We start from the raw sequence: 23,776 nt of genomic DNA, 5'->3' as shown, positions 1-23,776 counted from the left end.
TCAGACTGAAGCTCCTATATAGGGTTTTTGCTCTTTTTAAAAGTTCATTCTCAACATTTTTATAATATTCCAACAGGGACCTGTTTAATGAACGAGCAGTGTATACCCTTCACATTTTCACACACACACACACACACACACACACACACACAAGTAAACCAATCATGATTATGTCCTTCCTTCGGCAGTTCAAATGAATCTGACAACACTGAAATATTAACAAGAAATTATATAAAAGGGAAATCACTGAAATATAAGCTGAGGTCTCTGAAAGAGAAACATAAGACAGGCCACAGAAATGGAAACACTTTTAAAAATTTTACTGTGACTAATGGGAATGATGATGCAGCTATTGACCAAAACAATAGAATATGTGTGTAAAATTTGCAATGTTCAGAACAAGCGGGCATTTTCTGGCATATATCAAAAAACACCAAAAGCTAAAATACATAAAATGCCACAGACAAATGAAACAAAATATGGCTACTTTCTTTTTTTTTTTTGTTAGGAAAAGCAATCAGAGGTTGTCCCACAGAAATAAACACCAACTTCTCTACTTTACGCATCTTGCATAGTTATTCACAGAGCACAAGTTGATTCTTTCATGCATTATAACAAGCAGTGACACTTGTGACTCATGAACACAAAGAACATATCCTACAATTTTGTGTAAACGGAAAATGATCATCTTGAAGTTTACATTTCTTTTTCTGCATGTTTGAATCACTGAATGTGCATGCAAGTGTGCAAATGCTGGTAACAAACTCAGAAATGTATTAGTTTCACCTACGTGTTTTTCAATATGTGTGTATATATAAATATGTGCATTCATGTGTGCAATTGCTGGTAACTAAGTCACAAAAAGATTATAAAACCTGCATGAACTATTTATCTATAATCACATGCATAAGATTTAAACAGGAAAAAAAGAAACTGCAACACCCCTTACCTTAGTCTTTTGGGCTTCCCCATCGTACCAGGTCTCCAAGGTCTTGAAGGCAGACACCTCCACCATCTTCTTGCACAAGTCTTTCTGCATCACAGCTTTGAGCTCCTTGACGAAGGCATTGAGCACCAGGGCAAACTTGCGGTTCTGCTTCAAGCTCTCCTCCTCAAACTGCTTCAGCTCAGCATCCACCTGAGCCGTTTGGTCTCTCAAGCTGTCCGGCACCGCAGGATTGAACCCGCCAGAGTCAAATGAACCGTTGGCGTTGGGGAACCCTCCGGCGTTGAAACCACCACCAAAGCCGAACGACCCGCTCGACTGAGACTGCTGCCACGAGTTCATAGTGCCCATGCCAGAGGAGTTGAGGTTGGCGCCCACAGGGGGGTTCACCTGCAGCTTCTCCTCCCCACTGCTGATGGACGACAGACTCATGCGGTCATCGTCATCGTCCACGTCCATGTCACTGCCACTCCCCTCCTCCTTGGCACTGACGGGGGCCGGTGGGGCGCTGGGCAGGGGGGGCGGGGCATTGTCCAGGGCGGGGGCCGAGCTTGCTGGCTGGGACCAGCTCTGGTGATGGCGCACGTCTGAGGGGGTGGAGGGGGTGTGGGGGGTGGAGGGGGTGGTGTGGGCGAGTTCCTGAGATCGGTTGGAGTGGCTCGTGTCCTCCTCCTCGGTGGAGCCCATCCTCAGCAGGGACTGGATGCGAGACTCCAGGCTCTCCGAGTGAGTCTTCTCCACCACCACAGGCTCTGGGCTGGGCGGCCGCATCTCCTTCTCTGGGGGTTTCGAACTGGTTGCGGTGTGCCTGGACCCATCAACTGCATGGTCGCTACCCCTCCCCCGGTCACCATCTACACTTCTGTCACTGTTGCCGTGAGAGTTCCTAGAATGCCTATCACGCTCGTAGTCCTGCTCACGATTCCGGTCCCTGTCACGATCCCTGTCGCGGTCATAGTCTCTGTCGTGATGCCGACTCCTATGCCGGTCATGGCTGTCCCGAGAGTGTGCGTGATCGCGGTCTTGATGATAGTAGTCTGGGGTGGTAGGGGGCTGCTGGGGGGTGGGCTGGTAGTGACTGCTGGGGGTGGCCATGGGCTGGAGGGGGGGCTCTGCAGGAAGAGGCGGAGGGGGTACCTTGGGGTCAAAACTGACAAAACTGTTGTTGAAATGGCCTGGGGGCTGGGGAGGAGGCATGTCGTAGCGTGACGACTGCTGATGATAATGCTGCTGTGAGTGGTGGTGATGGTGGTGGTGATGGGAATGGGAATGTGAGGGGTGGTGATGGTGGTGATGGGGATGATTGTGATGGCCGTAGCCGGGGTCACTGGCAGGTGTGAAGCCCTGGCCGTGCATGTCCCCGCTGTACATGCTCCCCGGGGTGAACGTAGACTGGCTGAAGGGGGTCCCTGACGTGTAGCTCGTGTCGCTGCTGTGACCCACCTCCCCCCCATGACCCAGGTCACCGGAATGGCTGCCGAAGCTGTTCTCCGACTGAGTGTAGTTGTACCGGCCAGCCCCAGAACTGCCGCCGTTGTACTCGTACTCGTCCAAAGGCTCATAGGCATCCTTGCTGTAGGCTTTCCTGCTGCCGCGGTCTCGCTTTGAAGGGCCCGCAAAGTCTATCTTGGGACGTTCGGCCGTCTTCTCCTCGATCAGCTTTGCACGCTCCTTGCCTGTGAACAAGTCATACCTTTATTGTCATATAGACTTTTTGTTTTGTTTTGTTTCTGAGACTGTGACAAAGAGAGAGAAGGAGAGAGAGAGAGAGAGGGAGAGAGACACAGGGAGAGAAAGGGACAGGAGAGTTCATTTATTGGTTTAATGTCATTCCACATATATTCAAATGTATATTCATTAATGCTTGTAAATGCTTGGCTGTATAAATATGGTTGAAATACGTTTTCTTTAGTTTAACAACTGACGTCGGAGGCAGTGGGGGCTTGGAGTCGACCAGAGATAGTGGAGGAAGTGGAGGCGGCAGGTTGGTGTTGTTTACAGAGCCCAAAGTAGAGGGCCCAGAGTGTCCACGAATCGATTGCGACCGCGCCTTAATTTTAGCCTGATCGCCCAAACGAGCCACATAATTATGCGATCTGGTTGAAGACATTATTAGACAAACAACAAGGACGCCAAAGAATCAATAGACAGATAGAAAATACGAAAAAAACTTAGCCGTATGCAGTGCACAGGAACAGGTGTCGAGATGGCTGCCGGAAAAAGAGGGCGCTAGCCAGGGGGCCACAGGGGAGGTTACCTACTTTCGGGAGGTCATCGGCCGTAACTACTTTCGTTTTCTCCACATAGGCGGATAGTAGTTTGCACAGGACAGAAATGTCAGACCCCTGCCGGAGTCTGCACTAGTGGGTCACAGTTAAGTATGTGTAATTAAACTTTAGTTTAACAAGGATGGGGGATGAGGAGGCAGGAGGGTTTAGAGCGTTGAGGCCATTTATGAGGAGGATGCACTCACCAAATGTGTCAACAAACACGTTCATGATGTTTCCCATTTTAGATGTCCTGTTCAGCTTTTCAACGCACATCTTCGCAGCTTTAGAGGATGAGTACACCACCTACATGAACAAAAGAAACAAAAAACAAACGAAAGAGACATTTAAAAACATGTGAATTTCTGTCCATGCTGTCAAGATGTTGGTGAATCTTTTCTCAGCCTGACTCAAAGGACTGCACATCCCATGCTAACAAAAACTGCTAAACACACATCATCATATATATCCCATGGCTGATCAGCAGAGCACCAAACTCTATATAGCTCACAACTTTAAAAAAAAAATAATTTGCTCTTCTTCTATTGCCTTTTGAGTTGCAGATGGAATGTTGCCCAAAGTTAGAATTACACCTACAAATTAACTGGTGACAAATAATTCTTGTCAGTCTAATGACACAGCAGTCTACTTGAAAAGAAAACACACACACACAAAAAAAAACACATATACATACACACACACACACACACACCCAAAAAAAAACCCACACGAAAAAAAAAAAAGTATTAGTTTTAGCACTTGCAGTGATCCTTACCTTTCCAATACCAAGATGTTTCTTCGTTTTGGGGTGGTAGTAGATGCGTGTTTCCTCTATGGTGCCGAAGCCTTTGCACATGTTCTCCAGGAAATCTTTGTTGATGTTGTCATTCAGGTTGGTGAAAGTCACTTCCTTTGGAGGGGGCGTTCCCACATAGTGGTGGTCATACTGAGAAGCAGGGGGGAAAAAGTTTGACCAGTCCGCATAATCTTGCAAATCAAAATGTCGAAAGCAGTTTGACACTGCAGTAATCTTACACTTTTGCTCTGAGATTTACAATAACCTTGTGTTGCCAGAAAGAAAATAGAAATGTTTGTGTGTTTGTGTATGCATGTGTGTGTGTGTGTGTGTGTGTGTGTGTGTATGTGTACGAGCGCGTGTGCACACAACTGTAGGAAACAGACAAATTGCTGAGATTTAATTCAAATCTTAATCATTTTAAGATTTGATTCTGTCTTTCAGCCTCATTCATAATTCTTACTGTTAAGAAAATGGGAAAATCTTGCATTTAAATGCATCTGATGTTGCATGATTCAAAATACCACTTTTAAAAAACTGGACAGCTTTCTATTTGTGGAAAATTAAAGATGTGGCAAGTGAAATGATCAACAGTTTTTGATTTCATCAGTCTGAAAACATTATGTACCACTTTGGGGATAATGATTTCTATTTTCTAGCATCCTGGTTGATTCAACAGTGAAAAAAGAATTACTGTATTAATTTCTAGATCTTTCCAAATTCTTAGCTCTGAGTTTGAGAGACACTTTTAAAACCACTGTCTATCTAAATTACTGTATTAATTTCTGGATATACCTTCCTTTAAATTTCTTAGCTCTGGGTTTGAGAGGTAGTTTTAATCTTTCTAGCTTTACATCATAACCAAATCTTCTGTTTCTTCAGCCTATCATTAATTATAATTCATAACCTTGACTTTAGCCTATAATCATAAATCATAATCTTCAGCCTATTGTTCTGCTTGTTGAGTAGTTCCAGTTATTGTAAAAACAGAGAAAAAAATCCACATTGTTCATTCATACACAAATGTACAGATTTTTTTTCCAAATCAAACTAATCAAAGTGTGCCAGCTAAGACTAGTAGTAGTACTAGTACAGAAGAAAAAACCCCACAAGATTTTCAGAAAACCTTTCTCTTTCTGGTTGCCTTTACAGCTCAGAATACGGCACTGAGTGGCAGGCTACAATTTCATCAAGTCATTCTTTAACATCCACATTGTATTATTTTCTGATGCAATGGTAATGATCCTTTCAACTAATTCATGAGAAGAACTTATTCAACAGTTGTCTCCCTTGATGGAAAAAGTGTTTTGGTGTAACTGTTATTGTGTTAATGGACTGAACCACTTCCTGTTGACAAAAGAATAAAAAGAAACTGATGTAAAAAATAAAAAAAATTCATTAATAAAAAAAATTTCTGATAAAAAAAAAAAAAAAGAGAAAAAATAACCCTCCGAACACCCAGATTCAATGTTGTCTAAATGTTAAGGACTTTTTACAGGACATAAAATTACTTTCATAAGGGGTATGATTTTATGATCCCAATTTCCTGCAAACACACCTTTCATTTGAGCAGCTCAAAAGCACAGGCATTTATCTTTTTTCCAATCTTCACTTTTCCAGATTAACATCGTTTCGGAACATTTCAATGAATGCCAACTCAATCAACTTTTTGAATCTTATACTTTTTAGATACAGAATGAAATCAAATTAAGAAACTGACCAATAACTTAAAAAACAAGATCAAGTATTAAAAAAACCTCATGCGCTCCACATCATGCCTTAGAAGTTAGTTGTTACTGTTACATTGTTTACAACCAAACTGATGGCAACTGGCTGTATCTAGGCTATTTTACATCAGTTAAATTTTTTTTTTTAACAATTTCAAGAAACAGAAACAAAAGACCCTACCTGAATCAAAAAAGAGAATATTCCCCAACCCATACATGCTATACGTGACATGTCAATGAAAAACCAAATGGTAATGACCTTGAACTGTGGGACAGGAAGATCAGCAGGTTGTCTACGACACCATATCCGCTGGTAACGAGGCCTTGGGTCACGTGCATCAATAACTCGACCATCCTGTTTCAACGTCAATATGATCATTTTGACTTTAACAAATAAAATAAAAAATCTTAAAAAACAAAAACAACAACAACACACACACAAAACCACACTAGAAAAATCCAAAGTCAGGGCAACATTTTTCAGATATTCTTTTTCAAACAGGAAAACAAGTAATAAGTGTCACAATTTTCCCTTTTAAACACTATAAAAAGAAAAAAAAGAAACAAAAAGAATGAATGAAGTACGTACCTAAAATAAAGAAATCACACGCACACACACACACACACACACACAAATAAACACCTCCCTAAAGTGTGAGAATGAATGAGACAGACATATTCCAATAAAGAGAAAGGAATGAGAAAGATGGGAGAAAACTATATTCAAACAGTACCAACTACTTTTTTAGAAATAAAATATTGCTTTTCGAGCTTGTAAGACTTTTGATTTATTTTTCTTTTATCTAAATCCATGTTTTTAGAACAGATTTCATCCCCCAAACATTTTTTTTCATAAAAAGAATGTATTCTTAAAGATTTATCATCGCCATCCTTCAATTTTTTTTTTCCTTTTTAAATGAAGACCTGGAGGAAAAATGCAGTGTGCCAAATTGTAAATTACTTTTAGCAAATCACAGTACAGTTTTGTCTACACGTGAAAATATCAGACTGATCAAACTGGACAGAAAGAACTTGAGACCGGAATGGAGAGGGCAGTGGAATCGTTTTGACAAATTTACAGCTATTTTCAGTTTTCACAAGATCACAGGTATGAACATGCTACATCTTCAATGCTCAACGATTTAAATGCTTTGAGTTTAAAAATACACATATAAAGGCAAGGTACCTAAATAAATATAAGCAACAGTTTAACAAAAACTTTAAATGTGTTAAAAAATAAACCTTCACCACCATCACCAACTCCATAAAAAACTGAGGCTTTTAAGATTAGAAATCAAAAATCAAATCTGATTATCATCTCATTTTCTTCCACTCCACCTATATACATTATTTAAGTGTTTTTTTTTCAAAATCATGCTTGTTTCAAATATAATGCATTCTTAGGTTTGGGGCAATTATACTGCACATCTTCATTTAATGAAATGGACCTTAGAAATTGAGGCTTCCTGTTCTCTCAAGGTCTGATCAGGACATTCACTTTATCACTTTATCCAAAGTCCAGGCATCAACTTTTTCCTCTGTTCACAACATATGTGGTGCAGTGTATATGGATCAATCTGCATGCTTTGGCACCTCCTTGAAACTGTTTCCTTTCAATTTGGTATTGATTTATTTATTCATTTATAGTCTGTTCATCAAAGATGATGAGATCTGACTGATAATTTGGTATTGTACTTGCTAAAATGACAGGTTAAAACTGGTACTGTGGTAGCAGGGTTATCTCACTTTTGAAACTAAACTTTAGTCATGAATGACTGTGATGGATTTTTTCACCAACTTTATATTTTTCCTCTCCATAGATACCAGATGGACATGAAGAAAAACAGAAAGAAATGAAGTTGGTGAGAGTTATGCCCCCTGATATGATTCTGATACTAAAATGTCTGCTTTTTCTGCCTCTTCCAGCTTTTCTGAAGAACTTGGTTAGTATAACTTGTTGTTGACATGCCAGCAGATGCTACAGCATTCTGTGAATGATAGCACACCCACTATCAAACACAGATTTTCTCACTTTGTGCCAACACTTCAAGTCTGTCCACTCCTAAACTACTGGCAGCAACTAACAGTTGCCATGCAAGCTCAAGTTTCTGCTATTCTCATGTGAATCAGAACAGATCCACGTTGGTCTGTCATTTTTTAACCATCTTACCGGACTGATCCCATCAAATCTGTAGACTTTCTGGTTTCCTTTGTAACTGTGAATTGTTGGATCCACCACAAGTTTGTAGTTGCGCCTTTTCTTGTCAGACTGATGTTGATGCATTTCTGGCGGGGGTCTGTGCACTCCATTCATATCTGAAACAAGAAAAATAAAACTGTGTCAGTTGATGACCATCAAAATCGCCTGCAATCGGCAAATATGAGCTCCAACATTGAAATGGGAATCTCCAAAATCTAAACCAAAACAAAGTGGGCTGAGAGGCTTACTGGAGTGGTGAGGTCTTCGGTCGTAATTCATGGCTATGCAGTTCTCTTGGGCCGTATGAACGGCCAGAACGCATAGCCTGGATTCTTAAACTGCAATATGCGACGATATCTGGCCGAATAATTCGTGTCAGACGAGGACAAATGTAAAAGTTGGTCGAATGATCATCAGCTTGCCCACTCCAACAAATTCCAGGTTATCCCACAATGCACCAGTCATGTGTAACTCCGCTGAGCTGGTCTTTTACGAACATAATGATGTTATTTTCATTATATTTTTCTTTGCGGGATGGTTGTCAGAACAAAATTACGTACGAACGGGATGCAATCCATGTATCCAAAAACACATACATAAAAAAGATAATGTAACATACACCAAGAAAATACGAAACTATTACTCACCTACCTTGATCAGACTCCACGGATAAAGTTAATGACCAAATAGTAACTTTTACCTTAAGCAGTATAAACATGAAGTTGTGTCCCTTGTATTATTTTAAGTAACGGTTTTCTCCCCCGAACACAAAAATAACATATTTTGCTCGTTTTTAAGAAAAAATTAAAATTTCGTTCTTGGTTTTGTTGGTTTTGTTTTGTTTTCTGGTTTGTTTGTTTTTTTGTTCGAAAAGGTTGTATTCATGTCAAGTGCATGTGAACTGGGAGTCCGGAAATAACTGAGCGATCCTGCTACGACTGGGTTCTAGCTACGGACTTTCACGTCCGTGGTTCTGGTCCATTTACCAGGCCACTGGCTGTGTCATGGCTACACACACACACACACACACACACACACACACACACACACAAAAGTAACTGATACACAATCTTTGTCCCAAAAAGGTGAATGGGCGTTAAAATCTCCCCCTATCAACCTTTTTTCATTATCTTGAACATTATGTAACCATTCCGTATTAAGTTCGTTTGGTCCTCTAGGTAAGTACACAGAGACGACACGAAAAGTAAGGTGATCACTGAATCTAACACGTGCCGCGCATGAATGGAAATCAGGAGTAGAATTAGGTGCTGGTGGAGAGCATACACTGTACTCAGTCCCTTCTTGGATATATATGGCTGCACTAATTTTTGTGGCAGTATCAACCTGCTGGTGCACAGGTGGATAATAATAACCTGGAAGCTTGGGTAAGTTATTCTTCTTCACATTTAGGGATTGTAATATAAGCGTTTGGTAATTATAGTTTGTCAAATGAGATGCTTAGACACTTACCAGAAAATTTTGTTGTTTTGTTAAGCTTTTTCAAAAGTGCTGGATTGATGGTTTAATGCCAGCACAGTGGAAAGAGTCTATTATAATACCAGTTCATAAACAAGGAAAATGTAAAACAGATAAGAACAGTTACAGGCCAATTGCGCTAACATCACATACTGGTAAGCTGATGGAAAGAATAATTTTGAGAAGACTGATGTACTATTGCCATAAAAATAGAATTATCCCAATTAATCAAGCGGCCTTTCAGAGAGGTAGATCTGCAATTGATAATTTGGTTAAACTTACAACACATGTAAAACAACAATTTGCTCGAAGAAAAAACGTTCTTGCAACTTTCTTTGATATAAAGAAAGCCTATGATCAAGTTTGGCATGCAAAGTTACTCTTTAAACTGAAATCTGTTGGCTTTTCAGGGCGTCTCTATAATTATATCAAAGATTTCCTGACTAAAAGATGTATACAAGTACGAGTCGGAAATACGTACTCAAATCCTAAGACTCTTCACATGGGATTACCCCAAGGTTCTGTTATTGCCCCTGTTCTATTTAACATCTTGCTGAACGACTTACCCCAACACTTATCAAAAGACGTGATCCTAGTGCAATACGCAGATGATATATGTATGTGGATGAATGTAACTATGAAAAGAAATACATCAAAAAGGGCATTAAACTATATCAAGAAAACATACCAAAGAGAAATAGATAAATTGAATAAGTATATTGTCGACAATGGTCTTACATTATCAGCAGAAAAAACTCATATTATGCTTTTTAACAATGGTAATAATCCAGAAGAGTTACCAACATTTAAAATTGAAAATGAGTCCATTCAGTACAGAGACATGATAAAATTTTTAGGCTTAATGCTTACTTCAAAACTAGCTTGGAATGCCCATATTGAATATATAATAACAAAAGCAAGAAAATGTTTAAACTTGCTCAAAGTTATAAGTAAACAGTACTGGGGACAAGACACAACGATATTGAAACATCTATCATCATCACTTATTCGATCCAAACTATCGTATGGACAAGAAGTCTTTTTCAATGCTCCAAAGTATTTGTTAAAGAAACTTCAAAGCATTGACTGTAAAGCATATAGACTTGCCCTTGGCGTACCTTTCCACGCATCAACCCTCGGAACATATAAAGAAATAGAAGAATTACCTTTGGAGGAATACCGAAACCTGGCATGTGCTAAATACGTATTGAGAAGCTCAACAACTGAAAATTTTACTTCGGAGGAAGTAAGAATTACATCTGAAAACAACTTCCCCAAAAGAGCTAAAACGATATCTTATCTAACACCAATTGGCACGTTTGTGTCGAACCTGTTCCAAAAGTCCGAAATTAATCCAGATAATGTAGACACGCAGAAAACAGTAAGTCCATACCCCATTTGGGAGATGAGTAAAGCACAGTTTGATATCAATCATACTGACATTGCAAAAAAAGAAAATCCAAATATCATGGCAACAGAAGTCCGATTACACCTTCAGAATAGATACCGTGACCACTTACATATTTACACAGACGGCTCATTCCTAGACAATGGCCAAGCAGGTTCAGCTTTCGTTATACCAAAACTGAAAACAGAACGATCATACCATATTGGTAAAGATCGATCAATATTCACAGCTGAACTTATCGCTGTTCTTATGGCTTTAAATTATATTCTTGATCTTCCAGTTTGCCTTCTTCAAGTCTTGTTTTGTGTTGATTCAAAATCTGTATTATATGCTTTAAACTCATCAAATTGTAAGAACAAGTCCAAAATAATAATAGAAATAAGTCACATTGTACATCTTTTGAATTTGAGAGGAACACATATAACTTTTTGTTGGGTTCCTTCTCACCTTGGTCTCCTATATAATGAATGGGCTGACAGGGCTGCAAGAAAATGTGCAAAACACCACTGGCAACAGGGAACCACGGACCTTTATGTACCTTTGTCTGTACAAGAGGGGTACCGCTTACTAGAAAAAGCATCATGGAGCAAAGTTAGGGAAGTATACCAGCAAAATGGTAAAGTTTTAAATAAAAGTATAAATAATATTCAACAACCGAAATCTATCAATCAATCAAATACATTCGGCAATTTATTCAGATTAAGGCAAATTCAGACATTATCAAACAGGATAAAGCTGAACGCTTTTATAACAAAGTTCAGCAGAGATGTTAAATGCATATGTGGAGAATCTATTTCAAGCAAACACATACTCTTTGAATGTCAGAGTCTGAAATCGTTTTTACCAAACTTCTCGGAAAATTCTTTTGAATGTATTTTTGACAATTTCAAGATGTTATCTGCTATTGCAGAAGGTTTGCTGCATAGTCCAATTGGACATTTGTTATAATTGTTACAGTTGTTTGATGTTAGCGTTTCCTTCTATATTATGCCCATGTCTCCCCTTTTAATGTCTTATTTTTTTCCAATGCTCTGTATCTTCCCCCCCCCCCGCCCCCTCCCCCCCACACATATGCGCACACACACATACACACACATCATTCATCACCCTCTGCCCAATACCGTTCCCACCTCCACGCTCCGCCCCCCACCCCTACACACCCTTTTTTTCCCCCGTCTAATATCACTTAAAGTGGAAGACGTTAAACTGAAGACTACACACACACACACACACACACACACACACACACACACACACACACTGTATTTCCCCTTTTTTTCTACGTCTACCTTAGTTTTCGTTTATAGCATTGTCAGTGAAGCTATTTTGTCATGTTATTTGTCTCTAAAAGTAGACATGATCATTTATAACGTTGTCAGTGAAGCTAGACATGATCACTTATAGCATTGTCAGTGAAGCTTTAAATTTTGTCATGTTATTTGTCTCTAAAAGTAGATATGATCATTTATAACATTTTCAGTGAAGAAGCTTAAATTTTGTCATGTTAGTTGTCTCTAAAAGTAGACATGATCATTTATAACATTGTCAGTGAAGCTTTAAATTTTGTCATGTTAGTTGTCTCTAAAAGTAGACGTATATGATTACCTGAATCTAACGAGACAAAAAAGAAACAAAAAACGTTTAACATTGTTTGACATCTATCCAACTCTGAAAACTTGAAATCTTGTTTGTCAATATCCTCAAATTAATGATCATTTGAACATAAGATAATTAGAACATACTCAGTGCACTGAAGAGCAGTTCAAGTTAGGATCCCACATTAGCGATCATCGGGCTTCCTTTTATTATTATTATTATTATTATTATGATTATTATTATTATTATCATTATTATTTAAAGTTAGACGTAATAACTGATACTTAGTACACGCACACTACACGCACGCACATCACACCTTCTTTAAAAAAAAAAAATCTTTTTTTTGAAGTCAAGTTCCTCTTCTTCTTCTGAACATTCATAGTGCATGGTAACTCACTGATGCGCTTGGATCGTTTCAGACCACAAGACGAGACTAGAAACAGGGCGAGAATTAAGCTGTTGTTATTGTTGTCAAAGTTATTGTTGTTGTTGTCTTTCTTTCTTTATTCTTTAAAAAAAAATTTCTTATTTAATTTTTTTTTTTTTTTTTTTTTTCTGCTGTTATACTTATTTGCTCTTACTGCTCTTGTTCTTGTTCTTGAGTTTTTTTCCCTTCTCCTCGAGGAAACCATTAAGATTCTGATTCCTTTTCTATAACTGTTTCTGACGTTGGAATTGTCAGACGTACCGTGTCAGACAACTAGCTGATCCAGCCGAGTTTGTGACCATTTCGCCCGCCGGGTTTCTGATGAAGATCCGATGATCATGTGCGCACAGCGGCACGTCTCGATATCGTACTGAGGGGCTGATCATAGCTGTGGGTTTTTTTTTTTATGTCTTCCTCCTCGATCCTTTTTCAAACCTTTTTTTTTTTCTGAAACGGTGTGTGTGTGTGTGTGTGTGTGTGTGTGTGTGTGTGTGTGTGTGTGTGTGTGTGTGTGTGTGTTTTATCTTCAGTTTAACGTCTATTCACTGTAAGTGTTTTTAGACGTGTGTGTGTGTGTGTGTGTGTGTGTGTGTGTGTGTGTGTGTGCCAAGTGTGTGTGTGTGTGTGTGTGTGTGTGTGTGTGTGTGTGTGCCAAGTGTGTGTGTGTGTGTGTGTGTGTGTGTGTGTGTGTGTGTGTGTGTGTGTGTGTGTGTGTGTTCAACAGGCTGCTCATGCAGAACACACAGTTAAGCGATATGAGCTAAAACCTGCTCTCCCAGTCTCATTCCTCGCCTGCGGCGTTAAAAAAAAAGAAAAGAAAAAAAGCAAAAAAAAAAAAAAAAAAAAAAAAGCGGCAGACTCATTACACGCCGTGCGTGGACCTGAATTGAGTTGATTGTGTGCCGCAACACAGGCTGTGCGGGGGGCCCGCGCTGTAGGCTACTGTGCTGATTTTGTTTGTTCAGCACACCCAGCGGCACTGAGTCGCCGGCCGGCCTACTCGACTGCCAACCCGCCCGCTGCTTTTTCAAACTGATTTGGAAAAGGAGAAAGAAAGAAAGAATAAAAAAAGAACGAAACCTGGGCTAAATATAGTCGAATTTCTGGCACATTGTATTTCCTATATAGCAGTATGTTTGGTCAGCAGGCGTGTTATGGCTGTACGATGGAAGTGACTAAAGAACGATACCAGATCCTGATCAATGCATATAATTACAGGTACCAGGTCTGTGATCGATGGTAGCCAAGGCGACAGAAACTGAAGAGACTCTTCTTGAACTAGTTTATACATGCCATTCTGTTCCATGGTTCACCGACACTGATAAATATACCTACTACACGTCTTGTGTAGTGCCAGTATATATATAGTAGCCTAACTATACCCAAGAGTGGAACCACATTTTGGGGAATGTCAGTCGTGTCAAAATTGTGACTGACTGCCGATATATATCGACCACAGCAAAGCAGACGATTTTCAGGTAAGCAGCCGCCAACTGTGTAGAATGGAAGCTCGGTTTCTTCCCGTACGCTTGTGTGGAAACTGACTACAACTATGTTTGCACCAATGTAATACTGAATATAATTATATAGCCCAAATTATCATGGTTCAAACTCGAATGACGTCTGTAATTAATTCTCAGTTTAAATTCTTGTTTATGTCGTCAAATGCTAGATATTCGTTGAAATAACTGAAAAGCAGAATGTGTTATGTTTTACGCTAGGCCGCAGTGTTCAGTGACACAACTTTTGCTGTTTTGTTGATCTAGAAACACTGCAGTGTCATTCTGGTCGATGACAACGTTGACAAGTAAGAGAAAGCATATGAGGATATTGTTGTGTACCTCTGACAAAATGCAAAACACACACTTGGCACACCGACACACACTTGGCACACACACACACACACACACACACACACACACACACATACACACACACACACTCCTCTACCCCTCACCCCCCTCACACGCACACACACACACATAGAGCAACACGCACACACACTCACCGACGCACGCACACCTGCTCACGCACGCACATAATCATGACATTCCCACTCCCTAATAATCGCGCACGAACGCACACACACACGAACGCACTGCACACACACGCACGTACACACACACACACACACACACACACACACTGTCACCTCTAGCGTGTTTCCACGAACGCACACACACACGCATGTACACACACACACACACACACACACACACACACACACACACACACACACACACACACGACTGTCACCTCTGGCGTGTTTCCGCGAATACTTGCCACAGAGAGAGAGAGAGAGAGAGAGAGAGAGAGAGAGAGAGAGAGAGAGAGAGAGAGAGAGAATTTTGCTAGGGACAAACCTTTTGCACAAGTTAATTTCCATGTGGATTTAGAAAGTGGTTTTGATTGACATGTTGCCGTGGGTTCTTTTTCATGCGCAAAGTGCATGTTGCACACCATGGACCTCAGTTTATCTTCTCATCCGAAAGACTAACATCCACACCAGCACTCAAGGTGAAGTGGAGTGGGGGGAGAGGGGGGGAGGGGGGAGGGGCAGTACAAAAATCCCGAACGTGTATGGGACTCAATCGAACACGTGGACACTCGCAAAACTTAGTTATGAACACTACCCCAAGGCCAGCGCTCCACTTTGATTGTCAACACGAATGGTGTGTGGATTGTGATGTGTGCTTTTGTGGTGGGTCTGTGTTTACCCCAGCAAGCAAGGGATTTCGGATCCACTGCAGTTTGTGTGTGTGTGTGTGTGTGTGTTTCTTCAGCCTTTTAAACAAGACTTTGAGGTTAGTCCGGGTTGGGCGTTGATTTTCCGATTCAGTGTCCACCAGTAGGCATGGTGTTGTGTCCTTGAAAGGCACTCTAGTAAACCTACCCTGCTCAAACTTTTCCTCTCTCCACCCTGATGGTGTGGATGAGTAGGTACCTCACTTCGGTTTAGGAAGTTTTTTCAAACGGCTATAGGAGAGGAATGGGCCCTGCTTTCCTGTGCCGAGTTCTAGACGCTGTGGGTCACTGGCCCAATGATCATGAAAGGCGATGGGACCTTTAACGTTTTTTTGTTTTTTTTTTAAACTCTCTCCAAACGAACGGCGAAAGCCGGAGACGACGTTAACAGCGTTTCACCGCCCAATTACCATCATCAAAATATTTCAAGGCTCTTGTACTGAAGACGTGAATGTTGACAAAGAATACCATAATTCTGACGACGGAAGCTAAAGGTTGGGTCATTCAGACACCCACTGGACATCCGAGGGGTCTGTGTGGAGGAGAAGAGAGGACTGGCCGTACTGAGTGAGTTAACCTTTCAAGTAAGGCTACTCTCGTATCCTCTGTTCTGAGATCTAGCCTTTGTCTTGAAAGAGTTAATTCGCTGTTTCACATAGTATTGCTTCAAATTAACATATTTTCTGAAATTTGTAAAAAAAAATATCGTTGATATGAATAGCCTGCCTGCCCATATGCTCATCTCAGTGTATGATTTCGTCTTATTGTGGGATTTGATCGGTCTGTCTCCGTCTGTCTTATTCCATGTATCTCTGTAACCTCATTTGATCGAACAATCAATCAATCAATCAACGTCAACGGTGTCAGTATTTTATTTATCTATTCATTTGTTTGTAATTTTATGTAACTAATGACTTCAGCTTCTGGTCGGATTTGATCACTCTGGAGATCTTTGTCTTTCTCATTCTCCGTGTCTCTGTTACATTAGTTTATTGAAAAACTTACCAATGACATGAAAATCAATTTACTTATCAGTTAAATATTTTTCTTACCAATTAGCTGTAAAGCAAAACATGAACATAGGAAATGATAAACAAATCCGCGAGTTCTGTTACTGCCATTACCAATACGCACGCAGAAGATAAAATACGCACGTTAAAGATCCTGTAACCCATGCCAGTGTTCCTTGGGTTATGGAGACACGAAAATACCCAGCATGCATGAACCACGACAGAGTCATCGGCAAATCGATGTTGGTCGTGTAACGGAAAGAAGAAGAATACGAATGACCCTGTGATTTTCTGTGTGTGTGTTTTGCCAGGTAACCCAACATGAACGAAGTGAAAGCAAAGAGAAGACAACTCAGTGACCACACCGGTGTCGAGACAGACTGTGACCCCATGGAAACGAGAACCCGGGATAATTTCACCATGGCAGCAAAGAGGAGACGACTCGACGACGACACCGGTGACGAGTCAGGTTGTGATCCCGTGGAAATGCGACAACAGGACAATTTCGACAGGGGATTTTTGGCTGGCATGGTTTGTGTGGACGGTGATGTGTTTCCAAGGTTCCCTCTGCAAATTTCTCCCGAGGAGCATGTGCGCAGCATCAGAACTATGCCAATGAGAGAGGATGACGTCATTATACTTTCCTTTCCGAATTCAGGTAATAATGATAATAAGAGAGAGAGAGAGAGAGAGAGAGAGAGGGGGGGGGGGGGGGGGAAGAAATTTTGGGACAGACAGGACTGAACGATCTGTATCCAACCTGCAGAGAACAGTTTTCTGTTTTATGTACTTCCTACGAGAGTTGCCGTGTAGCCAAACCCCCAATATATATACAAACACACCTCAGATCATCGCGATGGTTTGGTGGAGTTTTTGTAGAGTTCACCCCTTACTTTCGGGCTGAAATTGAGCTGATCCTATAATAATGGCGGACGTTGCATCGGGTCTGTGGTACGCCATTCGTTTAGACTGGAACGGGAACTGAAGAGTTTGTTGTCAGTTTAGGAATTCCGTTGATTCTCATGCCAGCCCCCCATCTTCAACCCCCCCCGCCCCCGCCCCTCCCCCCCTCCGTTTTTTATGTGACTGGTACACTTATTATAGATTTGCTGCTGCTGCTGCTGCTACTAATACTGCAGCTGCTGCTGTGCAGCTGTTATTACTGCTTCTGCAGCTGCTACTAACCTGTTGTTGCTGCTGCTACCGCTGCCGCTACTGCTGTTGCTCTTGCTTTGTTGCTTCTGCAACTACTACTACTACTACACTGAGCAGCTGCTGCTATTACTACAATCCCTATTGCTGTTGTTGTTGTTGCTGCTACAACTGCCACCACTACTGCAGCTCATCTGCCGTTACGTTGCTGTTAGGCCCCACTTCTACTACCAGTTTTAGTGTGGACTGAATGGTACGGCCAGGAAACGAATGATGAGCGGCCAATGGCAGCTGTCAGTTGGCTCTACCCAGGTCAGAAGGCATGCAGCCTGTTGTGCAGATGACTCTGTGTTTGTTAAGCGCTTAGAGCTTGGTCTCCGACCGAGGATAGGCGCTATATAAGTATCCACATCGTCATAATATCTTGGTGGTACTGTGATTACACATAATAATTATTACAGGTGCTCGATGGATATGGGAAATGGCCCGGATGCTTATAACCGGAAGCGCGGAACACGACTTCAGAACCAAAGAGCACGTCACCTTGGAGCTGAACAGTGCAACAGACATAGATTCTCTCCCTTCCCCCAGGGTTCTCTGCTCGCATCTTTTCCCCAGGCAGCTGTCCAATGACATTGTGGCGCAGAGGTCACGTGTTGTCCACGTGATGCGCAACCCCAAAGACCTGGCAGTGTCCTACTACTTCCGTTGCAAACAGCTGAGTCGGTTCCAAGACGAAGGACTGAATGTGTTTGTGGAGGATTTTCTCAACGGTACCCAGCGTCAGGGTAAGCTTTGACTCCTGTGATGTCCCCCCTCTAACCCCCCCCCCCCCCGCCCCCCAACCCCCCGATCCCCCTCCTCCCCCTCCCTGTTGAGAACGCACTGAGTGCCGCAGTGCTGTGATATAGCGTGTTATTTTGTAGTGTTGTGTGTGTGTGTGTGTGTGTGTGTGTGTGTGTGTGTGAGTGAGTGTGTGTTTGTGTCTGTGTCTGTATGTATGTCCGTATGTGTGTCTGTCTGTCTGTCTTTATGCGTTTATGCGTGCGTTCGTGTGTGTGTGTTTACGGCCGTAGCTGCCGTGTACGATTTTTTTTTTTAAAGAGATCAATCCAATGCTACATGCATGATAGTGCCATTATTATTGTAACTAGTAACAGAGTCATGGAATCTTGGTAAAAGTCGTTTTACACTGATGGGATAAAAGAAGCGACATATCGAGCCACAGGCTCTTCATCAGGAAAATGAAATGAGTGAGTGACAGAGAGAAAGCGGATGAATTAAGATCAACCATTACTATTACTTCTTTTCTTTTCTTTTTTTCTTTATCAGGAACATGTGCGGATTACATGACGTATATGCAGGAAATGATGACGTGGAAGAGGGAAAACCCGGAAGTGCCCATCCTGAACGTTTTCTATGAAGACGTTTACAAGGTACTAGTATGGTGACACTTCGTCTTCAAAAGAACTGAGTTTCAGTGCTTTCTCTCTTTCGTTGATTCCGCACGGTTTTTGCGTGATTACTTGCTCTCTTTGTGTGTGTCTCTCTCTGTCTATGTCTGTGTGCCTGTCACGGTGTGTGTGTCTGTCTGTCTCCGAGTCCCCCCCTCTCTTTCTCTTTCCCTCTCCGCTCTCTCTCTCTCTCTCTCTCTCTCTCTCTCTGTACGGTGTGTGTGTGTGTGTGTGTGTGTGTGTGTGTGTGTGTGTGTGTGTGTGTGTGTTCTCGAAACATGAACAACAGTTAAAAGTTTATATCCGGAAAGCATGAAAACAGTCCGAGATTATATCAGAGCAAAAATAACAACGATGATGAAAAAAAAAAAAAAAAAAAAAAATCATTAGAAAGGAAACTGAGAGTGTGGATATTGAGAACTAAACTGCACGGCAAGGAACAAGAAGGATGCTGGATATGTTTACGTGACAGTAAAGAGAACAAGAACAAGAACAAATTTTATTCCTTAAGGCGGCCACCAGCCCAGAGGAAAGGGTCTCTGGCAAAAAGAGTGTTCATCTTTGGTATGCGTTTCACTGTCAATTGAGTAGTAACTTGAATAATTAGACCAAACTATTCTTAATTAAGGTCAAATTACACATCTTCAAACCGTTGTCTATGACGAAGAACATGGAAAAGATACATACTCAACTTAAAAAAAACAACTTTTTCAGTATATCCATGTTTCAATATTTCAGTGTAATCTTGGGTAATACCTAGTAAGTACTTGTTTCTGATAATGGTATATGAGGGACACACATAAATAAAGTGGTGTTCGGATTCATCAGCTTTACGCCTGGATCCTTTTATTGGTAACACACCAATCCGTACTTTCACAAGACAGTCACGGAAACATCTTATGTTCATGAATTAAAAATATTTTTCACTTTCAAACGTGACAGTGACAGAGACAACCGTGTGTGTTGTCTTCTTGCTATCCCTGTACTTTGTGAAGAGCCATTGAGACAAGAGAGAGAGAGAGAGAGAGAGAGAGAGAGAGAGAGAGAGAGAGAGAGAGAGAGAGATGAGGGAGACAATGACAACAGTCCTGATGGATCGTCTTTGTCCACGGTTGCCTCCCTTGCATCAATTGTGCCGTCCATGACCCGCAAGCCTTCTTCTTCATCTTCTTCTTCTTCATTACACTATTCTTGAAAAGTAATCATTGTTTTATTTTGTGGGTGGGTGTGAACACAAAACTCAGCATTGATCTTTACAGATGGTCAGTCGTCATATTCACAATACTGTACTTTTCTGTTTTTCTTTCTTCCAGTTCCAGTTGATATGTATTATCATAATAACGAATGTTCTTATTCAGTAATGAATGAATGAATGAACAAATAAGTTTATTTGTCCATGAAAAAAAAAGAAAGATTTATTTACTCATTTATGGTTCCTTTGTTGTCTGTATGCATCAGTCTTTCATAATCAAGTTGTGTAAATCTGAAAGTTTTCGGAAAGAAAGAAAGAAAGAAAGAAAAAACAAAACAAAACAAAACAACAACAACAAACAAAAACAAAAAAAAAAACAAAAACAAAAAAAACAAAAAACAAACCAACAACAAAAAATAAAAAGAACCCCACACCACCACCACCCACACACATATACAGACACACACACACTGGCACACACACACACACACACTGCACCCCCCCCTCCCCTCCCCTCCCCTCCCCCAATCATAAAATACCCGATCTAACCTTCTGTGCAGAACCCAGTTAGGTCTGTGCAAGAGTTGTCGCACTTCCTGCAGCTGGGTCACGTGACAGACGCGTTGTGCGCAGACATCGCCGACCAGTGCGCATTCCGTCAACTCAAGGTCGCGCACGATGACCCCGGGGTGAAGTTCAGGGACCATCCCAGCAGAATCCTGTTCCGAGACTACCGACCATCCTTGTTCAGGAAAGGTAACTGTGCCAGGAAGGGCTGTGGTGGAGTTGTCGCAATATCCGAATCATTATAAAGCCGTTGGACTTTCAATCTGAGGGTCCTTGGTTCGAATATCTCCGATCTCCCATGTCAACCTATATTTGCAGACCTGCTAGTGCCTGAACCTCCTATTTGTGTATACGCACGCAGAAGAAGATCCTGTAATCCATGTCAGCGTTCGGTGGGCTCAGTATGGAAGCAAAAGAACATACCTAGCTTGCTCACCCACGTAAACGGAGTATGGCTGCCTACAGGCGGTGTACTGTTGAAATAAACAAAATGGTCATGCACATAAAAAAAAAAAGTTTACATGTCCGTGTATGTATGCGTGCCTGAAATCTGAGTGAATGACACAGGAAACTACGAATGATGAGCGCCCAGTGGCAGCCGTCAGTCGGCTCTATCCAGAGAGGCAGCCTGCTGTTCTGCGAATCACCCCAAGTTTATAAAGCGCTCAGAGCTTGATCTCCTACCGAGGACAGCCGCTATATAAGTATCCATATCACCATAGTTGTCCGGGATCGCCTCTGCTTCATGTTTCTTCTAATTCTCATATTGTGTGACCAGCATAGTTCATGAGTTTGTGAAAGTGAAAGTTCTCTTCGTGACCTGTGGTTGGGCATTTGTTCAGAAGCTATTTATCATTTCCCCTCCTTTCTTCTACGTTTTTTTCTTCTTCTTTTTTTAAATTCTTTTTTTTTTATAATCATTATTGTTTTTTGTTTTTTTTAATAATCATTTTTTTTTAAATTTTCAACTTACTAGTAGGTGTGTGTGTGTGTGTGTGTGTGTGTGTGTGTGAGTGAGTGAGTGAGTGAGTGTGTGTGTGTGTGTGTGTGTGTGTGTGTGTGTGTGTGCGCGCGCGCGCCCATGAGCCTACGGTAACGCATAAAGGCCTGTTTTAATTACTTTTGACGTCAATTAAATATATATTATATAATATTCCAATACTGTTTTATTTGCTTTGAGACGCAATTAAGGGATAAATGTATCACTTTCGGTCTGTTTCTGGTAATGTGTGTTGTAAGGAGGAAGGTGGCAGAATGGTGAAGACGTTCAGCTGCCAATATAGAGAGTCCGTGAGGGTGTGGGTTTGAATCCCGCTGTCGCCCTTTCTCCCAAGTTTGACTGGAAAATCAAACTGAGCCGTCTAGTCTTTCGGATGAAACGATAAATCGAGGTCCTGTATGCAGCACGCACTTGGCGCACTGAAAAAGAACCCATGGCAACGAGAGTGTTATCCTCTGGCAAATTATGTAAAAATACAATATACAAGCAAGCATTCAAGGCCTGACAAGCACGTTGGGTTATGCTGCTGTCAGGAATCTGCCTAGCAGACGTGGTGTAGCGTATATGGATTTGTCCGAACGCAGTGACGCCTCCTTGAGAAACTGAAACTTACGGTAATCTGATGGGGTCGATAAGATACGATGGTGATATGATAATGCTATTGTCATGATTATGGTATACATTTTCTGCCTTCAGGTATCGTCGGAGACTGGAAGAACCATTTTACCATGGCCCTGAGCGAACACTTTGACGCGGTTTTGGCCGACAAACTCCACCAGTATGACGTCAATTTTCAGTTCACTGCAGACTGACGTCACAAAATGACGTATGCGTGGGTTTTTTTGTGTGTGTTTATTTATTTATTTTATTTTTTAAACATCACAGTGTTGCGTTGTATCGGGTTGACCGAAGTTCTTATCCCTTTGTTTTCCTTCCATTTTTTCCCTCCCCGTTCTGTTGAAAGACAGTGATAATTTAGACGTTTTTCTTTTCTGTGTAGTATTGTTTGTGATGACTGATGGAGATAGGAATCAGAATGAAGATGCCGTGAATATGTCGTACCATTAAAAAAAAGAAGAAAAAAAAGAAGAAAAAAAAGATGAAGGGTTGTTGGACCTTCGTGGTGATCTCACTGAGGACATAATTATGCACCACAAACTTCGTCTCAGTTCGTCTGCACCTCAGTGCAGGTGAGAGGGGGGGTGGGGTGGGGTACAACAGTCAGTTATGCCCATCGCTCCCCCCGGAGCATAGGCCGCTCACAACAGTCCGCCAGAGTCCTCTGTCCTGGGCTGCCCTTTCTAACTGTCTCCAGGTGTGCCCCATCTTCTTGGTGTCTGCCACGAGGTCACGTCGCCAGGTGTTTCTTGGCCTTCCCTCTTCCGTTTGCCCTGGGGATTCCATTTCAGTGCCTGCCTGGTGATGTTACTGTCTGGCTTCCTCAGGGTGTGCCCGATCCATCTCCATCTTCTGCGCCGAATCTCGTCTTCGGCTGGCAGCTGGTTGGTACGTTGCCACAGGTCTGCGTTGCTGATAGTGTCGGGCCAGCGTATTTGGAGGATCCTTCTCAGGCAGCTGTTGACGAAGGTCTGCAATTTCCTGATGGTGGTCTTTGTTGTCCTCCATGTCTCTGCTCCATACAGAAGGACTGACTTGACGTTGGGGTGTACAACGTTCAGATACTAATAAAGAAAGTTTTGTTTCAGTAACAGAGTTGCTAACGTATGGAATGAACTGTCTCAACATACCTAAAACAAGCACTATCCACTAATTCAAGAATCAGCTGGGCGATTCCATAACATTCTCAACT

The 23,776-nt window shown here is 41.6% G+C and overlaps 2 protein-coding genes across 3 annotated transcripts in view; one reads left to right on the top strand and one right to left on the bottom strand.

Moving 5' to 3' along the window:
* Positions 1-8,371, bottom strand: part of LOC143302317 (uncharacterized) — a 29,231-nt gene extending 20,860 nt beyond the window's left edge. For both annotated transcript variants that reach the window (XR_013057924.1, XM_076616928.1), the window contains exons 1-6: positions 8,185-8,371; positions 7,907-8,052; positions 5,996-6,091; positions 3,989-4,159; positions 3,420-3,519; positions 950-2,622 (exon numbers count right to left, since the gene is read on the bottom strand). Coding sequence is in view for 1 of the 2 variants with exons in the window: in XM_076616928.1 (XP_076473043.1) it covers positions 950-2,622; positions 3,420-3,519; positions 3,989-4,159; positions 5,996-6,091; positions 7,907-8,052; positions 8,185-8,215 (2,217 nt within the window). In the remaining variant the exon portion in view is untranslated. The remainder of the gene's footprint in view (positions 1-949; positions 2,623-3,419; positions 3,520-3,988; positions 4,160-5,995; positions 6,092-7,906; positions 8,053-8,184) is intronic.
* Positions 8,372-14,035: 5,664 nt separating this feature from the next.
* LOC143274958 (sulfotransferase 1C2A-like) lies at positions 14,036-22,809 on the top strand. Its single transcript, XM_076578973.1, has 6 exons — positions 14,036-14,324; positions 16,913-17,259; positions 18,215-18,541; positions 19,086-19,189; positions 20,960-21,155; positions 22,663-22,809. The coding sequence occupies exons 2-6, from the start codon at positions 16,923-16,925 to the stop codon at positions 22,776-22,778; spliced, it is 1,080 nt and encodes a 359-aa protein (XP_076435088.1). The 5' UTR covers positions 14,036-14,324; positions 16,913-16,922; the 3' UTR covers positions 22,779-22,809.
* Positions 22,810-23,776: the final 967 nt, after the last annotated feature.

Source organism: Babylonia areolata, chromosome 29 (genome assembly GCF_041734735.1).
Source record: "Babylonia areolata isolate BAREFJ2019XMU chromosome 29, ASM4173473v1, whole genome shotgun sequence".
NCBI classification, from domain to species: Eukaryota; Metazoa; Mollusca; class Gastropoda; order Neogastropoda; family Buccinidae; genus Babylonia; species Babylonia areolata.
The sequence above is the reverse complement of the archived record's forward strand: the minus strand, read 5'-3'. Positions and strand labels throughout refer to the sequence as shown.

What these genes read in the sequence shown, in the direction of transcription:
- LOC143274958 (XM_076578973.1), top strand. Translation starts at nt 16,923, where the DNA reads ATGAACGAAGTGAAAGCAAAGAGAAGACAACTCAGTGACCACACCGGT. An exon ending in CAACGGTACCCAGCGTCAGG is followed by an intron (nt 18,542 to 19,085) that starts GTAAGCTTTGAC and finishes TTTCTTTATCAG; the next exon opens with GAACATGTGCGGATTACATG. An exon ending in ACCATCCTTGTTCAGGAAAG is followed by an intron (nt 21,156 to 22,662) that starts GTAACTGTGCCA and finishes TTCTGCCTTCAG; the next exon opens with GTATCGTCGGAGACTGGAAG.